The sequence below is a fragment of the Phyllobates terribilis genome, unplaced genomic scaffold (assembly GCF_046119375.1).
Source record: "Phyllobates terribilis strain yellow unplaced genomic scaffold, ASM4611937v1 Scaffold_70__1_contigs__length_7381418, whole genome shotgun sequence".
NCBI lineage: Eukaryota > Metazoa > Chordata > Amphibia > Anura > Dendrobatidae > Phyllobates > Phyllobates terribilis.
This window is the reverse complement of record NW_027362830.1, coordinates 2286794-2306828: the sequence shown is the minus strand read 5'-3', so window position 1 is coordinate 2306828 and position 20035 is coordinate 2286794. Positions and strand designations below refer to the sequence as shown.

Below are 20035 nucleotides of genomic sequence, written 5' to 3'. Positions count from 1 at the left end.
CGAGGCGTACGGAGCGGAGCCGCGCGTGTACGAGGCGTACGGAGCGGAGCCGCGCGTGTACGAGGCGTACGGAGCAGAGCCGCGCGTGTACGAGGCGTACGGAGCAGAGCCGCGAGTGTACGAGGCGTACGGAGCGGAGCCGCGCGTGTACGAGGCGTACGGAGCGGAGCCGCGCGTGTACGAGGCGTACGGAGCGGAGCCGCGCGTGTACGAGGCGTACGGAGCGGAGCCGCGCGTGTACGAGGCGTACGGAGCGGAGCCGCGCGTGTACGAGGCGTACGGAGCGGAGCCGCGCGTGTACGAGGCGTACGGAGCGGAGCCGCGCGTGTACGAGGCGTACGGAGCGGAGCCGCTCGTGCACGAGACGTACGGAGCGGAGCCGCGCGTGCACGAGACGTACGGAGCGGAGCCACGCGTGTACGAGGCGTACGGAGCGGAGCCGCGCGTGTACGAGGCGTACGGAGCGGAGCCGCGCGTGTACGGAGCGGAGCCGCGCGTGCACGAGACGTACGGAGCGGAGCCGCGCGTGCACGAGACGTACGGAGCGGAGCCGCGCGTGCACGAGACGTACGGAGCGGAGCCGCGCGTGCACGAGGCGTACGGAGCGGAGCCGCGCGTGCACGAGGCGTACGGAGCGGAGCCGCGCGTGCACGAGGCGTACGGAGCGGAGCCGCGCGTGCACGAGGCGTACGGAGCGGAGCCGCGCGTGTACGAGGCGTACGGAGCGGAGCCGCGCGTGTACGAGGCGTACGGAGCGGAGCCGCGCGTGTACGGAGCGGAGCCGCGCGTGTACGAGGCGTACGGAGCGGAGCCGCGCGTGTACGAGGCGTACGGAGCGGAGCCGCGCGTGCACGAGACGTACGGAGCGGAGCCGCGCGTGCACGAGACGTACGGAGCGGAGCCGCGCGTGCACGAGACGTACGGAGCGGAGCCGTGTGTGCACGAGACGTACGGAGCGGAGCCGTGTGTGAACGAGGCGTACGGAGCGGACCCGCGCGTGTACGAGGTGTATGGAGCGGAGCCGCGCGTGTACGAGGCGTGTACGAGGCGTACGGAGCGGAGCCACGCGTGTACGGAGCGGAGCTGCGCGTGTACGAGGGGTACGGAGCGGAGCTGCGCGTGTACGAGGCGTACGGAGCGGAGGCGCGCGTGTACGAGGCGTACGGAGCGGAGGCGCGCGTGTACGAGGCGTACGGAGCGGAGCCACGCGTGTACGAGGTGTACGGAGCGGAGCCACGCGTGTACGAGGTGTGCGTACGAGGTGTACGGAGCGGAACCGTGTGTACAAGGTGTATGTAGCGGAGCCATATGTGTAAGAGGTGTACGGAGCGGAGCCGCTCGTGTACGGGGCGGAGCCGTGTGTACGAGATGTACGTAGCAGAGCCGTGTGTACGAGGTGTAAGGAGTGGAGCCGCGCGTGTACGAGGTGTACGGAGCCGCGTGTGTGTGAGGTGTACGAAGCGGAGCCACGTGTGTACGAGTTGTACAGAGCGGAGCCGCGTGTGTACAAGGTGTACGGAGCGGAGCCACGTGTGTACGAGGTGTACGGGGCGTACGGAGCGGAGCCGCGTGTGTACGAGGTGTACGGAGCGGAGCTACACGTGTACGGAGCGGAGCCGCGTGTGTACGAGGCGTACGGAGCGGAGCCGTGCGTGTACGAGACGTACGGAGCGGAGCCGCGCATGTACGAGGCGTACGGAGCGGAGCCGCGTGTGACGCGTACAGAGCGGAGCCGCGTGTGAGGTGTACAGAGCGGAGCAGCGCGTGTACGAGGTGTACAGAGCGAAGCCGCGCGTATACGAGGTGTACAGAGCGGAGGCGCGCGTGTACGAGGTGTACGGAGCGGAGCAGCGCGTGTACGAGGCGTACGGAGCGGAGGCGCGCGTGTACGAGGCGTACGGAGCGGAGGCGCGCGTGTACGAGGCGTACGGAGCGGAGGCGCGCGTGTACGAGGCGTACGGAGCGGAGGCGCGCGTGTACGAGGTGTACGGAGCGGAGCCGTGTGTACGAGATGTATGTAGCGGAGCCGTATGTGTAAGAGGTGTACGGAGCGGAGCCGCTCGTGTACGGGGCGGAGCTGTGTGTACGAGATGTACGTAGCGGAGCCGCGCATGTACGAGGTGTACGGTGCGGAGTCGCAAGTGTGTACGAGGCTTTCGGAGCTGAGTCGCGTGTGTACGAGGTGTACGGAGCCGCGTGTGTGTGAGGTGTACGAAGTGGAGCCACGTGTGTGCGAGTTGTACAGAGCGGAGCCGCGTGTGTGCGAGGTGTACGGAGCGGAGCCACGTGTGTACGAGGTGTACGGGGCGGAGCCGCGTGTGTACGAGGTGTACGGAGCGGAGCCACACGTGTACAGAGCGGAGCCGCGTCTGTACGAGGCGTACGGAGCGGAGCCGCGCGTGTACGAGACGTACGGAGCGGAGCCGCGCGTGTACGAGGCGTGCGGAGCCGCGCGTGTACGAGGCGTACGGAGCGGAGCCGCGCGTGTACGAGGCGTACGAAACCGCGCGAGTACGAGGCGTACGGAGCGGAGGCGCGCGTGTACGAGGTGTACGGAGCGGAGGCGCGCGTGTACGAGGTGTACGGAGCGGAGCCGCGCGCGTGTACGAGGTGTACGGAGCGGAGCCGCGCGTGTACGAGGTGTACGGAGCGGAGGCGCGCGTGCACGAGACGTACGGAGCGGAGCTGCGCGTGCACGAGACGTACGGAGCGGAGTCGTGTGTGAACGAGGCGTATGGAGCGGAGTCGTGTGTGAACTAGGCGTACGGAGCGGACCCGCGCATGTACGAGGTGTATGGAGCGGAGCCGCGCGTGCACGAGACGTACGGAGCGGAGCCGCGCGTGCACGAGACGTACGGAGCGGAGTCGTGTGTGAACGAGGCGTACGGAGCGGAGTCGTGTGTGAACGAGGCGTACGGAGCGGACCCGCGCGTGTACGAGGTGTATGGAGCGGAGCCGCGCGTGTATGAGGCGTACGGAGCGGAGCCGCGCGTGTATGAGGCGTACGGAGCGGAGCCGCGCATGTATGAGGTGTACGGAGCGGAGCCACGCGTGTACGGAGCGGAGCCGCGTGTGTACGAGGCGTGCGGAGCGGAGCAGCGCGTGTACGAGGCGTACGGAGCGGAGCCGCGCGTGTATGAGGTGTACGGAGCGGAGCCGTGTGTGTACGAGGTGTACGGAGCGGAACCGTGTGTACGAGGTGTATGTAGCGGAGCCGTATGTGTACGAGATGTACGTAGCGGAGCCGTGTGTACGAGGTGTAAGGAGTGGAGCCGCGTGTGTACGAGGTGTACAGTGCAGAGTCGCACGTGTGTACGAGGCGTTCGGAGCGGAGTCGCGTGTGTACGAGGTGTACGGAGCCGCGTGTGTGTGAGGTGTACAGAGCGGAGCCACGTGTGTACGAGTTGTACAGAGCGGAGCCGCGTGTGTACAAGGTGTACAGAGCGGAGCCGCGTGTGTACGAGTTGTACGGAGTGGAGCCGCGTGTGTACGGAGCGGAGCAGCGTGTGTACGAGGTGTACGGAGCGGAGCAGCGTGTGTACGAGGTGTACGGAGCTGCATGTGTACCAAGCGTACGGAGAGGAGCCGTGTGTGTACGGAGCAGAACGTATATAACAGAAGTAGTTAAGTGTACGATGCTTCGGGTATATAGTCCGGAGTGCAGACATTGCTGAGTGTGAGGAGCGAGTGGAGTCTGGAGAATCTCAGCTGTTCCATCCATTGATGCAGTAAACAGCGCGCAGCAATGATAAATGATATTGTGATCCTTGGTTGTGAATATTGGGACGTTTCAGTGTAATAACCTTTCTCAAACACTCGCTGGATGGGGGCACTGTGGGCAGGAAGAGCTTATAGGGGGCTACACAATTTTTAAAGCAGTTTCTCAACAATAAGGCGACACCAGAATGTGGCAGAAGATCTCGCTTCCATGGCTCGGAAAGGAAGAATCACTACAGTGGGTACGGAAAGTATTCAGACCCCTTTACATTTTTCACTCTTTGTTTCATTGCAGCCATTTGGTAAATTCTAAAAAGTTCATTTTTCCCATTAAAGTCCACTCTGCACCCCATCTTGACTGAAAAAAAAAACAAATGTAGAAATTTTTGCAAATTTATTAAAAAAGAAAAACTAAACTATCACATGGTCATAAGTATTCAGACCCTTTGCTCAGTATTGAGTAGAAGCCCCCTTTTGAGCTAGTACAGCCATGAGTCTTCTTGGGAATGATGCAACAAGTTTTTCACACCTGGATTTGGGGTTCCTCTGCCATTCTTCCTTGCAGATCCTCTGAAGTTCCGTCAGGTTGGATGGTGAACGTTGGTGGACAGCCATTTTCAGGTCTCTCCAGAGATGTTCAATTGGGTTTAGGTCAGGGCTCTGGCTGGGCCAGTCAAGAATGGTCACAGAGTTGTTCTGAAGCCACTCCTTTGTTATTTTAGCTGCGTGCTTAGGGTCATTGTCTTGTTGGAAGGTGAACCTTTGGCCAAGTCTGAGGTCCAGAGCACTCTGGAAGAGGTTTTCATCCAGGGTATCTCTGTACTTGGCCGCATTCATGTTCCCTTCAATTGCAACCAGTCGTCCTGTCCCTGTAGCTGAAAAACACCCCCATAGCATGATGCTGCCACCACCATGTTTCACTGTTGGGATTGTATTGGGCAGGTGATGAGCAGGGCCTGGTTTTCTCCACACATACCGCTTAGAATTATCACCAAAAAGTTCTATCTTCGTCTCGTCAGACCAGAGAATCTTATTTCTCATAGTCTGGGAGTCCTTCTTGTGTTTTTGAGCAAACTCTATGCGGGCTTTCATATGTCTTGCACTGAGGAGAGGCTTCCGTCGGGCCACTCTGGCATAAAGGCTCGACTGGTGGAGGGCAGCAGTGATAGTTGACTTTGTGGAACTTTCTCCCATCTCCCTACTGCATCTCTGGAGCTCAGCCACAGTGATCTTGTGGTTCTTCTTTACCTCTGCCACCAAGGCTCTTCTGCCACGATTGCTCAGTTTGGCTGGACGACCAGGTCTAGGAAGACTTCTGGTGGTCTCAAACTTCTTCCATTTAAGGATTATGGAGGCCACTGTGCTCTTAGGAACCTTGAGTAATGCAGAAATTCTTTTGTAACCTTAGCCAGATCTATGCCTTGCCACAATTCTGTCTCTGAGCTCCTTGGGCAGTTCCTTTGAGCTCATGATTCTCATTTGGTCTGATATACACTGTGAGCTGTTAGGTCTTATATAGACAGGTGTGTGCCTTTCCAAATCAAATCCTATCAGTTTAATTAAACACAGCTGGACTCCAATGAAAGAGTAAAACCATCTCAAGGAGGAACACAAGGAAATGGACAGCATGTGACTTAAATATGAGTGTCTGAGAAAAGGGTCTGAAGACTTATGACCATGCGATATTTCAGTTTTTCTTTTTTAATAAATTTGCAAAAATGTCTACATTTCTGTTTTTTTCAGTCAAGATGGGGTGCAGAGTGTACATTAATGAGAAAAAAAATAACTTTTTAGAATTTACCAAATGGCTGCAATGAAACAAATAGTGAAAAATTTAAAGGAGTCTGAATACTTTCCGTATCCACTGTATATGGTTTCTGGACTGCTGATTTGTCTGGAATATTGTGCAGCTGCCAAAACAGCAGACCCCCTCTCCCACTACAGTGACCCCACTTAGGAAACGATATTCCTCTGGTATTAGAGGTTAAGAATACAAAGGACATGATGAATTCTAACTCTTTTCTTTAGACTATGGACTTCTTAGGGTGCCAACCTCTGCAGTCATTCAGTGTTAGTAGTAATAAGGGTGAAATAGTAATTATCAATACACCCCATCCTATTTCCTCTCATCTCCCAATGTGCCCGTCCATCTTTGTTATCATTTTTATTCTATTTCATACAAAGACTTAGAATTCATCACGCCCCTATGTATTCTAAGCCTCTAATCCCACATTTGTTATTATTCCACCCCCACAATGGGCGTAAAGGCTGCTGGAATAATTATGTCTAACATTCTGGGAGGGTGTCATGGGTGTATCAGGTTTGACAGACAGTCATTCTGGATCCAGCTGTAGAAGGTCGCTGCGCTTGGCTTTGCAGACACCTTTTTGATTCTTTCATCCCTGTAGTGTAGTGCTATCCTTCTCTCGCTAGGACCCAGCAGTGATCTCCTCTTTCTGCTGCTAATTGACACACCCTTGCTTGATATTTAAAAACCCACAGTGTCTCCAGAGAGTCACCGGTGAACTATTTTCCTCTGTTCAGGCCTGGAGTTCTAGCAGTCAGCTAGTTTCTTCTTGGAGTTTCTTGGTGATTAGGGACGATAGGGGAGTCAGGGTGTTGTAAGATCTGCCTAGGGGGTCTCCTCTCTCATTTTCCCTAGTTGTTGGGCTTCCCCCATTTTCCCATAGTCATACATTTGGTCCTTCCCTTCTACTTTGAAGAATGTAGAATATAAGACATATTTTCAGTAGTTTCACACTTTTTTGTTAAGTATATAATTCCACATGTGTTAATTCATACTTTTGATGCCTTCAGTGTGAATGTACAATTTTCATAGTCATGAAAATACAGAAAAATCTTTAAATGAGAAGGTATGTCCAAACTTTTGGTCTGTACTGTATATTATATATATATATATATATATATATATATATATATATATATATATATATATATATATATATATATAGGGTTAATGCAGGAGCACAGGGTAAGCAGGGCCTAGTAAGTAAGGGGTCACAGAGGATCAGTACATACTCAGCCAGATATGGTCGTCATTGTGTCCATGGAGTAAGAGAGAGACAGCACATGTGTCTTGTGATTTTACATCCAGTCCAAGAGGGGCATCTCCAGCCCCCGATGTGGGGGACTGATATCACCAGCCTATTGTATTCTCCCATTTTCCCCCATCACTGACTAAAGGCCCCGTCACACTTAGCGACGCTGCAACGATCCCGACAACGATATGACCTGTCAGGGATCGTTGCTGCGTCGCTATGTGGTCGCTGGTGAGCTGTCAAACAGGCAGGCTCACCAACAATCAGGGGAGCAGCGACATCGTGGAAAGAATCTTTCCACGATGTCCTGCTCCTGGTTACCAGCCTGCTGAAGCAGGAGCAGGCTGGTAACCATGATAAACATCGGGTTACTAGGGGCACACGTGCACTTTAGCAGGCTCGTAACCATGATAAACATGGGGTTACTAGGTGCGCGTGTGCCCCTAGTAACCCGATGTTTATCATGGTTACCAGTCTGATTACTGCTCCAGCTGGTCACACACAGCGATGTGTGCTGACCAGCGGGAGGGCAACGACCAAAAAAAGGTCCAGGACATTCTGCAGCGATCAGCGACCTCACAGCAGGGGCCTGATCGCTGCAAAGTGTCACACATAGCGACATCGCTGGTGAGGTCGCTGTTGCGTCACCAAAACCGTGACACAACAGCGATCTCGCTATGTGAGACGGGGACTTAAGAGCTATAATGAACCCTGGTAACCTCGGCTGATAGGACAGAAGGGAACTGGTTTTACGAGTTGTATACACCACCTTTACAGAACTATTGTAAATCCGCTTCTGATTTGCCCAGACTGAGCTTCTGTTCAGAGAAAAGTTCTTCCCCTCCAGATATGCACACATTATATATATTGTAAGGCAGCACTAGTCATCATAATGGGGAATACTCGCTTTGCTGCGACAATCAATGCACACGTGCAATGTCTTTCCGTTTATAAACAATGCTCAGCAGTTTATTACTTCATAAACCACAAGTCCACACAGTTCATCTTAGTCAGCCACCGGCATGTTTACACACATAAACACAATGTTCATGAGCCAAGTGGCACACCGGCCCACTTGCTCCAGGTTACAGCTTACGGCAAGGTAAAAATAGCAATGTTCATATCACAATGTCCATATAGCACAGGGTTTTACCTTTGCCGGGTTTAGCTGTCTCAGTCCATTACGCTTGCCACCACTGTGGCTTTGTGGCTTCCCAGGTGGGGGTCTCTAGCCGTCGTTCCCTCAAAGGCCACTGACATCCACACAGGATCCAGGCTCTGCCTTTCAGGACTCTTACTCAAGCCGGCTCTCCCTCAAAGGCCACTGACATCCACACAGGATCCAGGTTCGACCTTCCAGGTACCAGGCTTCACTCCAAAGCCGCTGCCTTCCAAGGCCACTAGCATCCGCACAGGATCCAGTCTTTGCCTTCAGGCTGCCAGGCTTCACTCGGCCTCACTAGGCCTCTCACAAACGGTGTCCCATGCACACGGAGCACAGGCCTCACACCGAACACACCTGTCTCAAATTAAGCAGGGTTTATATATGCTGTGCACAGACAGCCACATACTGACAGGACCTTGCTGATGTCACAGTCATGTGATCAGTTAGCTGTGTGTATAGGTCCTGTGTGCTGTCCCAGTCATGTGTACAGAGCTTTACTGTGCATACAGGACCTGTGTGATGTCACAGTCATGTGACCAGTCAGTTAAAGGGGAAGGTACATGGTCCGGTAAACACATCCTGGACCATTTACAGTAATGCTAGCAAGCTGCTGCATTACAATATATACACACACGTGAGGAATTACATGAGTGGAGCAATATTCATGTGGGATAATATATGTATATATATTATATTATATGTATATTGACATCATAGGTCGACCTCAACTATCAGAGACAAAATGAGAAAACAAATCCTGAAAATCACATTGTCTGATTTGGAAAGAATTTTTTTAAATATACATAAATATGCATGTATTAAAATAAATATTCATTTCATATATAAAAAGATAAAACTCAAATAAAAGCTGCGACACCTTCCCATAATGGCTACAGCCAGAGGGATCAAAAGAGAAAACGTATTCAGAACATACCCCAGCCCCCTCACACCACCCCAACGCCATTTTGCTGATGCTTCGTCAGGGGCACTGTGATTTTCTTGATTTTTTTTGGATATTCTCTCTCTCAATGTTAAAATTAATCTCCCCTTAAAATTATAGACTGTTCATGTCTTTGTCAGTGGGCAAACTTACAAAAACAGCAAGGGATCAAATACTTATTTCCTTCACTGTGTACATATATATATATATATGTATACACACACACACATACACATATACACACACTGCTCAGAAAACTAAAGGGAACACTCAAATAACACATCCTATATCTGAATGAATGAAATATTCTCATTGAATACTTTGTTCTGTACAAAGCTGAATGTGCTGACAACAAAATCACACAAAATCATCAATGGAAATCAAATTTATTAACCAATGGAGGCCTGGATTTGGAGTCACCCCCAAAATTAAAGTGGAAAAACACACTACAGGCTGATCCAACTTTCATGTAATGTCTTAAAACAAGTCAAAATGAGGCTCAGTATTGTGTGTGGCCTCCACGTGCCAGTATGGCCTCCCTACAACGCCTGGGCATGCTCCTGATGAGGTTGCGGATGGTCTCCTGTGGGATCTCCTCCCAGACCTGGACTAAAGCATCCGCCAACTCCTGGACAGTCTGTGGTGCAACGTGACGTTGGTGGATGGAGCGAGACATGATGTCCCAGATGTGCTCAATCGGATTCAGGTCTGGGGAACGGGTGGGCCAGTCCATAGCTTCAATGCCTTCATCTATCAGGAACTGCTGACACACTCCAGCCACATGAGGTCTGGCATTGTCCTGCATTAGGGGGAACCCAGAGACAACCGAACCAACATATGGTCTCACAAGGGGTCTGAGGATCTCATCTCATTACCTAATGGCAGTCAGGCTACCTCTGGCGAGCACACGGAGGGCTGTGCGGCCCTCCAAAGAAATGCCACCCCACACCATTACTGACCCATTGCCAAGCCGGTCATGCTGAAGGATGTTGCAGGCAGCAGATCGCCCTCCACGGCGTCTCCAGACTCTGTCATGTCTGTCACATGTGCTCAGTGTGAACCTGCTTTCATCTGTGAAGAGCACAGGGCGCCAGTGTCCTGCACGGTCTTGGGCTGTGAGCACAACCCCCATCTGTGTACGTCGGGCCCTCATACCACCCTCATGGAGTCGGTTTCTAACCGTTTGTGCAGAAACATGCACATTTGTGGCCTGCTGGAGGTCATTTTGCAGGGCTCTGGCAGTGCTCCTCCTGTTCCTCCTTGCACAAAGGCGGAGGTAGCGGTCCTGCTGCTGGGTTGTTGCCCTCCTACGGCCCCCTCCATGTCTACTGGTGTACTAGCCTGTCTCCTGGTAGCTCCTCCAGCCTCCGGACACTACGCTAACAGACACAGCAAACCTTCTTGCCACAGCTCGCATTGATGTGCCATCCTGGATAAGCTGCACAACCTGAGCAACTTCTGTGGGTTGTAGAGTCCGTCTCATGCTACCACGAGTGTGAAAGCACAACCAACATTCAAAAGTGACCAAAACATCAGTCAGAAAGCATTGGTACTGAGATGTGGTCTGTGGTCCCCACCTGCAGAACCACTCCTTTATAGGGGGTATCTTGCTAATTGCTGATCATTTCTACCAGTTGTTTGTTCCATTTGCACAACAGCATGTGAAATTGATTGTCAATCAGTGTTGCTTCCTAAGTGGACAGTTTGATTTCACAGAAGTTTGATTTACTTGGAGTTATATTCTGTTATTTAAGTGTTCCCTTTATTTTTTTGAGCAGTATAGTATGGTTGGGTAGTAGTTAATAATTTCTGTCAATGACGTTGAGGACTTCCATTCTGCTATTGGATAATATGGACATAATTGCTGTCACTGTATTGTCTCTCAAGATCTGTAACTTTTTTTTCTGTGTGCGCATTTTTTGTCCATTTATTATTGTATATATTTCGCATTTATAGATTGATATTTTGATAGATATTTTCTTATATCTTATTATGCATTTATACTATGATTTCATATAATCGTGTTATACTTCATGCTTCACTGTTCTCTGTGGTGTCCTCGTTGGCCGTATCAATCTATGCTCCATGACGCGCGGTCACATGGTTCCCCTCGTGCTTGCGGCGTGATGGATCATATGACGCGTTTGCATTGGATGCGGCGGTGTAGCAGTGATTGCCATGTGTCATGCCACGCCCTCCCCATACCCAATTGGCCGAGAGACTATACCCCCCATTTTCTATTGGCTCAATGGCCCTTTTTAAACCCTACCCACCTTCATTGACGCCACCTCTTGATGAAGGCAGCCGTGCCGAAACGCGCATCAGGGTGAGCGCAATTGAGGAGCGTGTTCACATCCACTGTGGCTGTAAGTATTCTATAGGATTCATGCTACACTCTTTTTGCTGCCGTTCTTTAATCTTTTTTTCCTACTTAGGTGCATTTTCTAGGCTTTAATATGTATTAGGATATACTTTTACCCTGTAGCCTAAGAGGTCAAGGCACTGATACCACTTATAAAGATCTGCTGTCCCCGGTATGAGCTATCTATATTAGTACCTATATATAGACAGCGGTGTGACTAACCTCTTATATAGCAACTACTTCTGACCTACCTCATAAGCACCTGCACTTTTATTGAATGCTTCACTGCATTTTAACAATATATTCTTATTTTTTGGCAGCCCAATTATGTATTTACATCAGAAAAGAATCATAAAGAATCATGTTAATTTGTCTCATGCTCCTCATTAGTGCTCCTCCATTGTTTTACTATTAACCGTCTCTGTTTCTGCGATTCATATTTTTTTCCTGTATAAATTATAATTAATAACATTTTGTAATTTTTTCACTATTATATGGGACTCTGACTTGAAGTTTTTTCCTCTTGTTTCTTATGTCTGGAGGAGCATGTGGGGCCCATTATACTGTATACTGGTTGGCCCATGACTTTGTCAAAGTTTTCATGTTGTGAGTTTTACATTCCTGATGTAGAATCAGTCTGGGTAAATGTACATGGACATGGCAATAATGGAAAGCTGCTAATTGGAGTTTGCTACAAGCCTCCTAATATAGCTGAACACGTAGAGGATGAAATGCTGCAACAAATTAAAAAGGCAACAAAAACAAGTCATGGTGAAAAGTGTTGGATCCCTTGAAATTGTTTCAGAAAATGAAGTAATTCTCTCAGAAAATTATTGCAATTACATGTTTTGTTATACACGTTTATTTCCTTTGCGTGTATTGGAATAACACAAGAAAACAGAGAAAAAAAGGCAAATTTAACATAATTTCACACAAAATAGGCCGGACAAAATTGTTGGCACCTTGCCAAAATTGTGGGTAAACAACTTTGTTTCAAGCATGTGAAGCTTGTTCAAACGCAATTGTGGCAAGTAACAGGTGTGGGCAATATGAAAATCACAACTAAAACTAGATAAAAAAGGGAGAAGTTATAATAATAATAATGTTTATTTTTTTATAACGCCAACATATTCCGCAGCACTTTACAAATTTTAGTGGGGACTTATACAGACAATACAGGAGAAGTTGATTCAATCTTTGCATTGTGTGCATATGTGTGCCACACTAAGCATGGAGAAAACAGAAAAAGGAGAAGAGAACTGTCTGAGGACTTGAGAACCAAAATTGTTGAAAATTATCAACAATTTCAAGGTTATAAGTCCATTTTTAGGGATCCGCATGTTCCTTTGTCCAAGGTGCGCAGCATAATCAATAAATTTACAACCCATACAGTCAAATATGGTGGAGGTTCAAAGGTGTTTTGGGGTTGTTTTGCTGCCTCTGGCACTAGGTGCCTTGACTGTGTGCAAGACATCATGAAATCTGAAGATTAGCAAACGATTTTGGGTCACAATTTAGTGCCTAGTGTCAGAAAGCTGGGTTTGCGTCCTAGGTCATGGGTCTTCATACTTTACTTTCCCCTAGTTGACAGTGTGTTGCAGCCTCCCCTCTGGTTCCTCAGGAGGTATGAGAAACTCCTCAACAGCTTATTAGGGAGTTAGGTCTGTGGTGGCGTTTTTAGTTGTGCAGCTAGGGCCTTTCTTGTCTGTACAGAGACTAGTTGTGTGTAGTTGCAGCATTCTCCCCCTGTGTGGGTTCTCCGGTGGTTATCAAGATGCGCTTTCTGGATAAAACATTTCCCACAATCTGAACATGAAAAAGGCTTCGCCCCTGTGTGGGTTCTCTGATGTTTGATAAGAGTTGATTTGTCTGTAAAACATTTCCCACATACTGAACATGGAAAAGGCTTCTCCCCTGTGTGAGTTCTCTGATGTGTGATAAGAGTTGAGTTCTGTGTAAAACATTTCCCACATTCTGAACATGGAAAAGGCTTCTCCCCTGTGTGAGTTCTCTGATGTTTGATAAGAGATGATTTCGCGGTAAAACATTTTCCACATTCTGAACATGGAAAAGGCTTCTCCCCTGTGTGAGTTCTCTGATGTGTGATAAGATTTGATTTCTTTGCAAAACATTTCCCACAATCTGAACATGGAAAAGGCTTGTCCCCTGTGTGAGTTCTCTGATGTTTGATAAGATATGATTTCCGGTTAAAACATTTTCCACATTCTGAACATGGAAAAGGCTTCTCCCCTGTGTGAGTTCTCTAATGTGTGATAAGATTTGATTTCTTTGCAAAACATTTTCCACATTCTGAACATGGAAAAGGCTTCTCCCCTGTGTGAGTTCTCTGATGTGCGATAAGATTTGTTTTCTGTATAAAACATTTCCCACATTCTGAACAGGAAAATGGCTTCTCTCCTGTGTGAGTTATCTCATGCCTAACAAGATGTGATTTCTGATTAAAACATCTCCGACACTTGGAGCAAGAAAATTTATTCTTCACTGTGTGAATTTTTTGATGTTTAAGAAAAGACTTTTTGAGAGGAAAACTATTTCTATATTCTGAATGTGAAAATGGCTTCTTTGCATTAGGAGCAGTTTGTTTTTTTATGCTTATTTTGTGACTATGATTTTCCTTAGTACTCGGTAATGAATCAGAAGACAGGACCTGTTTCATAGGATCAGATGACAGATCTTTGCTGTGAAGGGATGATGGTATATCTGGGGAAATGTCATTCACTTCAACTGTATCCTGTGGGATCTGAAAACTGTCTGATTTGAAAATTGAAGATGTCAGCTGTCCCTCTGATCTCCGGGTACAGTCATCTGCCAAGAATAAAACCAATTATTTTTTTTTTTTTAAAAATCCTTGAATTTTATATTTTTGAACATTTCTACTTAAACTGTCTGTAAATAAAGGCAGGTTATATAAAAAAAAATTCACTTATTCACCAGGACAACGACCATCTAATAGAAAACCTCATAGAATGAACCAGTGGAGCGTGGTGTTCAACTGTTTGTTCATTCTGCCTCCTAAATATGGAGTAAAAGGTGTAGGCTCTGTCCAGCCACTAAGATTAGGGTGCCTGGGACCAGTAATACCATCCAGTCTGGCAGTATGGGTGTGTGTGCTGTCCAGCTGGAGTAATCTGCTCCCTGCTTCAGCCATTTGGAAAGCACCGCACCCTACTAAAGCTGGAAGCATATTGCCGGAAGCTGCCAGATCCAGCCTTGTTCTCCTCTGGTTCAGTCCTCTGTGATCAGCTCCCGGCTTGTGTATTTGTTTCCTGTTGTGACCCCGGCCCGTTTACTGACTACTCTTGTGTCTTCTGATTTTGTACTTTCTCTGCCCTCCTGGTTCTGATCCGGCTACCTGACTATTCTTCTTCCCATCTCACTCCACAGAATAGCAAGTAACACCGTGGCCCAAGCCTAGGGGTCTCTGTGTAAGTCCAGATCCATGTAAAGGGGTTAAAGGGAGATGAGCAAAGTAATTTGTGAAATCTGTAAACAGGGTAGATAGTGACAAGCCTGCTCATGGTGGCCATCTTTTGAGCTGCCAGATGACCATGAACAGTGCCCCCAATACATTGTGTCTGCGAACTATTCCAGCAAGATCTGCATTCCTAATAGCTAAATGGCGCTCCTTCCCTTCTTAACCTGCCATGTGCCCAGACAGTAGTGTACAACCGTATATAGGGGATTGTCGGATTCAGGAGAAGTTGGAAAATAATTTGTAAGGTCCATTTGTCTCCTATTATCCTTTGTGAAGAATTCCAAAATTATCACCTCATAAAGTGACACACGTCAGATTTGAAAAATGGGGCCGATTAGGAACAAAAAAATGTCTGCGGGAAGGGGTTAAATCAGAGGATTACTGAAGTCAAAAACTGTGAGTATAGACAATAAAACATCTACTGAAATGATCAAACTCAACAGTCTCCATCAGAGAAAAATGAGAAACTAGTGGTGAAACCTCTCTGGGGTAATTAGAGTCTGGGGCTCGGTGGCTCTTGGCAATCTAAACTAACTATCTATCTAAACTAAGGGCCAATATTTTCTGTCAGATGAGTTTCTTGAAGAAATACTAAACATTTAAAGGGAACTTTTTACAATACTGCAGAGCTGAGGTGTCTTAAATTTAGATCTTGGGCATTTGGAAGAGGCAATGGAGATCTTTTTGAAAGACTACCAGGGAGTTACAGACTCACCTAAGTGAGGCCGGCCGATCCCACCACAATCAGACTATCATACAGAATGAACTTGTAAAAAAAAGAAAGAATATATAAACATGTAACATCCCCAACAACAACGTATGTATGAAGGGAGAAATCCAACATTAAACTGGAGATGCACTCATTTATGGTGGACCATTGGAGGTATGATGGTTGAGGAGGTAAAGGTGGCTGGGACCCTAGGAGGCAGCGATCATGCTATTATAGAATTTTGGATAACTAGAGGAGGAAGACATGTGAAGACTCAAACTTCAAGGTTAGATTTTAGAAAGGCAGATTTTTAGAGACTCAGAAAGAGAATAGGAGGGATCCAATGGCTGGATGTCCTTAAGGACAAAAATGTCCAGGAAGGATGGGAAATTTTTAAAAATGAGATTCTCAAAGCACAATCGTTAACAATCCCGAAAAGTAGGAAGAATGGGAAGCATTTAAGGAAACCAGGATGGATGAACACAGAACTTAAACACATGCTAAAAAGAAAGAAAGAAATGTTTATTAAATGGAAAGAGGGAGGCATATCTAAAGAAGATTATAATGCAGTCTGCAGATCCTGCAGGGCACATATCAGGTTAGCTAAAGCTGACAATGAATTAAGGCTTGCAAGAGATGTCAAAAGCAATAAAAAAGAATTTTGGGGGTATGTCAAAAGTAAAAAGAAAAGTTAAAGATGCTATAGGATTTTTACAGGATGAAAATGGAGAAATGGTAAGAGAGGATGTTGAGAAGGCCGAACTTTTTAATTCCTATTTTGCATCTGTTTTCTCTCAGAAAGAAAATGTAACATCAACTGATCTTCACTGTCCTTTCAAAGGAATAGAAGAATCCAAGTTATCTGTAAACAGAAAGATTGTGAGGGAATATTTAGCTAACATAAATGAGTTCAAGTCTCCAGGTCCAGATGAATTACACCACAGAGTACTGAAGGAGATCGTAGAAGAAATTTTAGAACCACTCTCCATAATCTTTGAAAATTCTTGGAGAACAGGAGAAGTCCCAGAAGACTGGAGAAGAGCAAATGTTGTTCCTATCTTCAAAAATGGGAAGAAGGTGGACCCAGGGAACTATAGGCCGGTGAGTCTGACTTCTATACCAGGAAAGATCTTTGAACAAATTATTAAACAACATGTATGTAAGTACATGGATAAGAATGAAGTGATTAACCAGAGTCAGCATGGGTTTGTAACTAACAAGTCATGTCAGACTAACTTAATTTCCTTCTATGACAGAATCACTGACTGGGTGGATCAGGGAAATGCTGTAGATATAGTATATCTTGACTTCAGCAAAGCATTTGACAAAGTGTCTCACACCATCCTTATTGAAAAAATGACCAAGTATGCAATGGACCAGGCAACTGTTAGGTGGATTCATAACTGGCTTAGTGATCGGACTCAAAGGGTGGTTGTAAATGGCTTCACATCCAGCTGGATGAATGTCTCAAGTGGGGTACCACAGGGCTCCGTCCTGGGACCTGTATTGTTCAACATCTTTATCAATGATTTAGATGAAGGAATTGAGGGTAAACTGATTAAATTTGCTGATGACACAAAGTTAGGAGGGATAGCTAATACTAGAGAAGAGAGAGAGAGGATTCAAAATGACCTAAATAAACTGGAGCAGTGGGCAGCAAACAACAGAATGGTTTTTAACAGGGAAAAATGCAAAGTACTACATCTGGGCAATAAAAATGAAAAAAGCATATACAGAATGGGAGGAATAGAGCTAAGCAACAGTACATGTGAAAAAGACTTAGGTATACTAATAGATCATAGACTGAACATGAGTCAACAGTGTGATGCAGCAGCAAAAAAGGCAAATACAATTCTGGGATGTATTAACAGAAGCATACAGTCTAGATCACGTGAAGTCATTATCGGTCTTTACTCCTCTTTGGTCAGACCTCATCTGGAATACTGTGTACAGTTTTGGGCACCACATTTTAGGCATAGACAAACTGGAGCAAGTTCAGAGAAGAGCGACCAGAATGGTGACTGGTCTGCAAACTATGTCCTATGAGGAACGGTTGCAGGATTTGGGAATGTTTAGCTTGCAAAAAAGAAGACTGAGAGGAGACTTAATAGCTGTCTACAAATATGTCAAGGGCTGTCACATTGTAGAAGGATCATCTTTATTCTCATTTGCACAAGGAAAGACTAGAAGCAATGGGATGAAACTAAATGGGAGGAGACACAGATTAGATATTAGAAAAAACTTTTTGACAGTTAGGGTGATTAATGAGTGGAACAGGCTGCCACGAGAGGTGGTGAGTTCCCCTTCAATGGACATCTTCAAACAGAGGCTGGACAGACATCTGTCTGAGATGATTTAGTGAATCCTGCTTTGAGCAGGGGGTTGGACCAGATGACCCAGGAGGTCCCTTCCAACTCTACCATTCTATGATTCTATGATGAGTCCTGACCAGAAGAGTAGAGAAAGTATTAGTGCCCCCATTTCAGGAGAGATTGTGCAGGAATCAGAATTTCTTAGGATTGAAAATATAATGTAATTTCTGATTAGTGTTGAGTGAATTTGTTTGGCATTTCAAATTCGGGTTCGTGTTCGGGGTTTCGGCTAGTTCGCACCAAAAAATCGGCTCCACCCACGAACATCCCTGATTTGCCACGCTGTCACGCAGATGTGCGCAAACAAGCCGGAACCCCGAACACAAACCAGAATTTGAAATGCCAAACAAATTCACTCGACACTATTTATGACGTGGAGTGAATCCATGAAACTAGGGCTCGAGCCATGCCACCACATCTCCTGCAGGCGTGAATAGATGTATATTACAGCCATCAGCCACGCACAGCTTAGAGATATATCATGGCACAGGTGTAATGTTTTTTGTGTAGGTTATCGCAATCCAGCCTGAAGTTAGTTGGTTTTAAAAGAAGTTGAAAAGTCAGGATAAAGAGAAACTCTGTTATTGTACAGAAATTCACAATTGGCCCTCACTGCACATTTAATGTTATCGATCAAAAAAGTGAAGTTTGGCCAGAAAGACTGGACCTGGTCTTGTAGGGACCATACGAGCACATTCAGCAGCACAGAAGGGAGAGAAGGTAGATTCATCCAATAAGATATCAGGGATCTAGGAAGCCAACAGCATCATTACCCTCCGCTTTCTCTTACAGGCTCATTATAATATTTTTCTTCAAGTGATTTTCTCACTTGTCAGCACTTTCTACGTACGCTGTCATTTGGCTTTGCAGTTTACAGGCCTGGGCAGGTAAAGGTCAGCGTCTACTAATCCCAGGGGGTAGGTGGATCCTCCAGGTTGTACGTTCTACAGAAAAGATCTTTCACAATTACACAAAGTAAATTGAATATTTTCGGACGGAGGAGAATGTTTTGGTCTAGCGGCAAAATGGTGATCACACGATTGCGATACGGCCGGACTACACCACCGATAAAGCAGCCACAGCCGGTGACTGAGAAGAATCTGTGACTTCTCTGCATTTAGTGGTCACTACTCACCAGGGTAGTCATATGTAGGAATCTCCTCCTTATACCGCTCATCACCCCTCACATATGTCTCTGTAGTATTAATATGGGTCAGATCTTCACCCTGAAACAAATATTATAAAAGTCACAGACAGATGGAGAAGTCACATGTATGATCAGCTCTAATCCTGCCATCTCCACTGTTCTCATTACACAAGTATAAACCATATAATACTGGTGGATAAAACAAGACTGAGCACAAGACCTTCACAGCCATCTACACATCATAGGGGAGATCTCATGACAACTTCTCTCCATCTACCTGATGATCCTGAGGAACATTGGGATCTTCTTGTTTACAGTCCTGTGGAAGAAGAGGACGGGGACATCTCTCTGGTGTTGTCCTCTTACTGGATAGATCTAGAGGAAACACATACGGGGACTGAATTCATTTTTTACATACAGATAATTATAGGCCGTGTGTATTTAGTTCTGTCTATTACCTGGTGATGTGAGGGGCTGGGGAACCTCCATCATGATGTCCCTGTACAGGGCTTTGTGTCCTTCTAAATACTCCCACTCCTCCATGGAGAAATAGACGGTGACATCCTGACACCTTATAGGAACCTGACACATACAATGATACCGTCATCCCCCGATCCCTCCATAGCGTTACTGTATAATGTCCCAGCAGTGTCACCTCTCCAGTCAGAAGCTCAATCATCTTGTAGGCGAGTTCTAGGACCTGGTCATTGATGTCCTCATGTATCAGGGGGTGAGGTGGAGGCCCCATGATTAATCTCTGGTTATGGAGAGACAGCTTAATAAATCTCACTACAGACATTTCCAGAGTCCTCACCTCTCCAGTTCTGTCCATCTGTTATTCCCATAGATAAGAATGATGTAATGTGATGTCATCAGAATCTCTCACCTCTCCAGTAAGCCAGAAGAGGATCTCTAGGGTGAGGTGTAATATCCTCTCCACCATCTTGTCCCTGTCCGTGTCCATCTTTGATAGGTAAATCAGGAAAATGTTCTTATATAGACGATCTTCACTGAGAGGATCCGGTATTGTAGAGACCTGAACGAGAAGAAGATGAGCCGATGTAACAT

General features: G+C 47.0%; 2 protein-coding genes across 2 annotated transcripts; both read right to left on the bottom strand.

Annotated features, from left to right (window-relative positions):
* Positions 1-12188: 12188 nt before the first annotated feature.
* LOC141194378 (uncharacterized) lies at positions 12189-13506 on the bottom strand (the record flags this gene model as incomplete). Its single annotated transcript, XM_073662284.1, has 1 exon — positions 12189-13506. A coding segment is annotated over one exon (606 nt), but the record flags the coding sequence as incomplete, so codon positions are not given.
* LOC141194399 (uncharacterized) lies at positions 13377-19810 on the bottom strand. The gene is made up of 5 exons (XM_073662304.1): positions 19623-19810; positions 19426-19549; positions 19245-19342; positions 18956-19046; positions 13377-14069 (listed from the first exon to the last, which is right to left on the bottom strand). Exons 1-5 carry the CDS (start codon positions 19797-19799, stop codon positions 13507-13509), a joined length of 1053 nt encoding a protein of 350 aa, XP_073518405.1. The 5' UTR covers positions 19800-19810; the 3' UTR covers positions 13377-13506.
* Between the last annotated feature and the right edge of the window lie 225 nt (positions 19811-20035).

Coding starts and splice junctions, on each gene's coding strand:
- LOC141194399 (XM_073662304.1), bottom strand. CDS start 19,799: ATGGACAGAACTGGAGAGGTGAGGACTCTGGAAATGTCTGTAGTGAGA. Junction 19,343..19,425: donor CCAGCCCCTCACATCACCAG/GTAATAGACAGA, acceptor TGTTTCCTCTAG/ATCTATCCAGTAAGAGGACA. Junction 14,070..18,955: donor TCCTACATATGACTACCCTG/GTGAGTAGTGAC, acceptor TATTCTTGGCAG/ATGACTGTACCCGGAGATCA.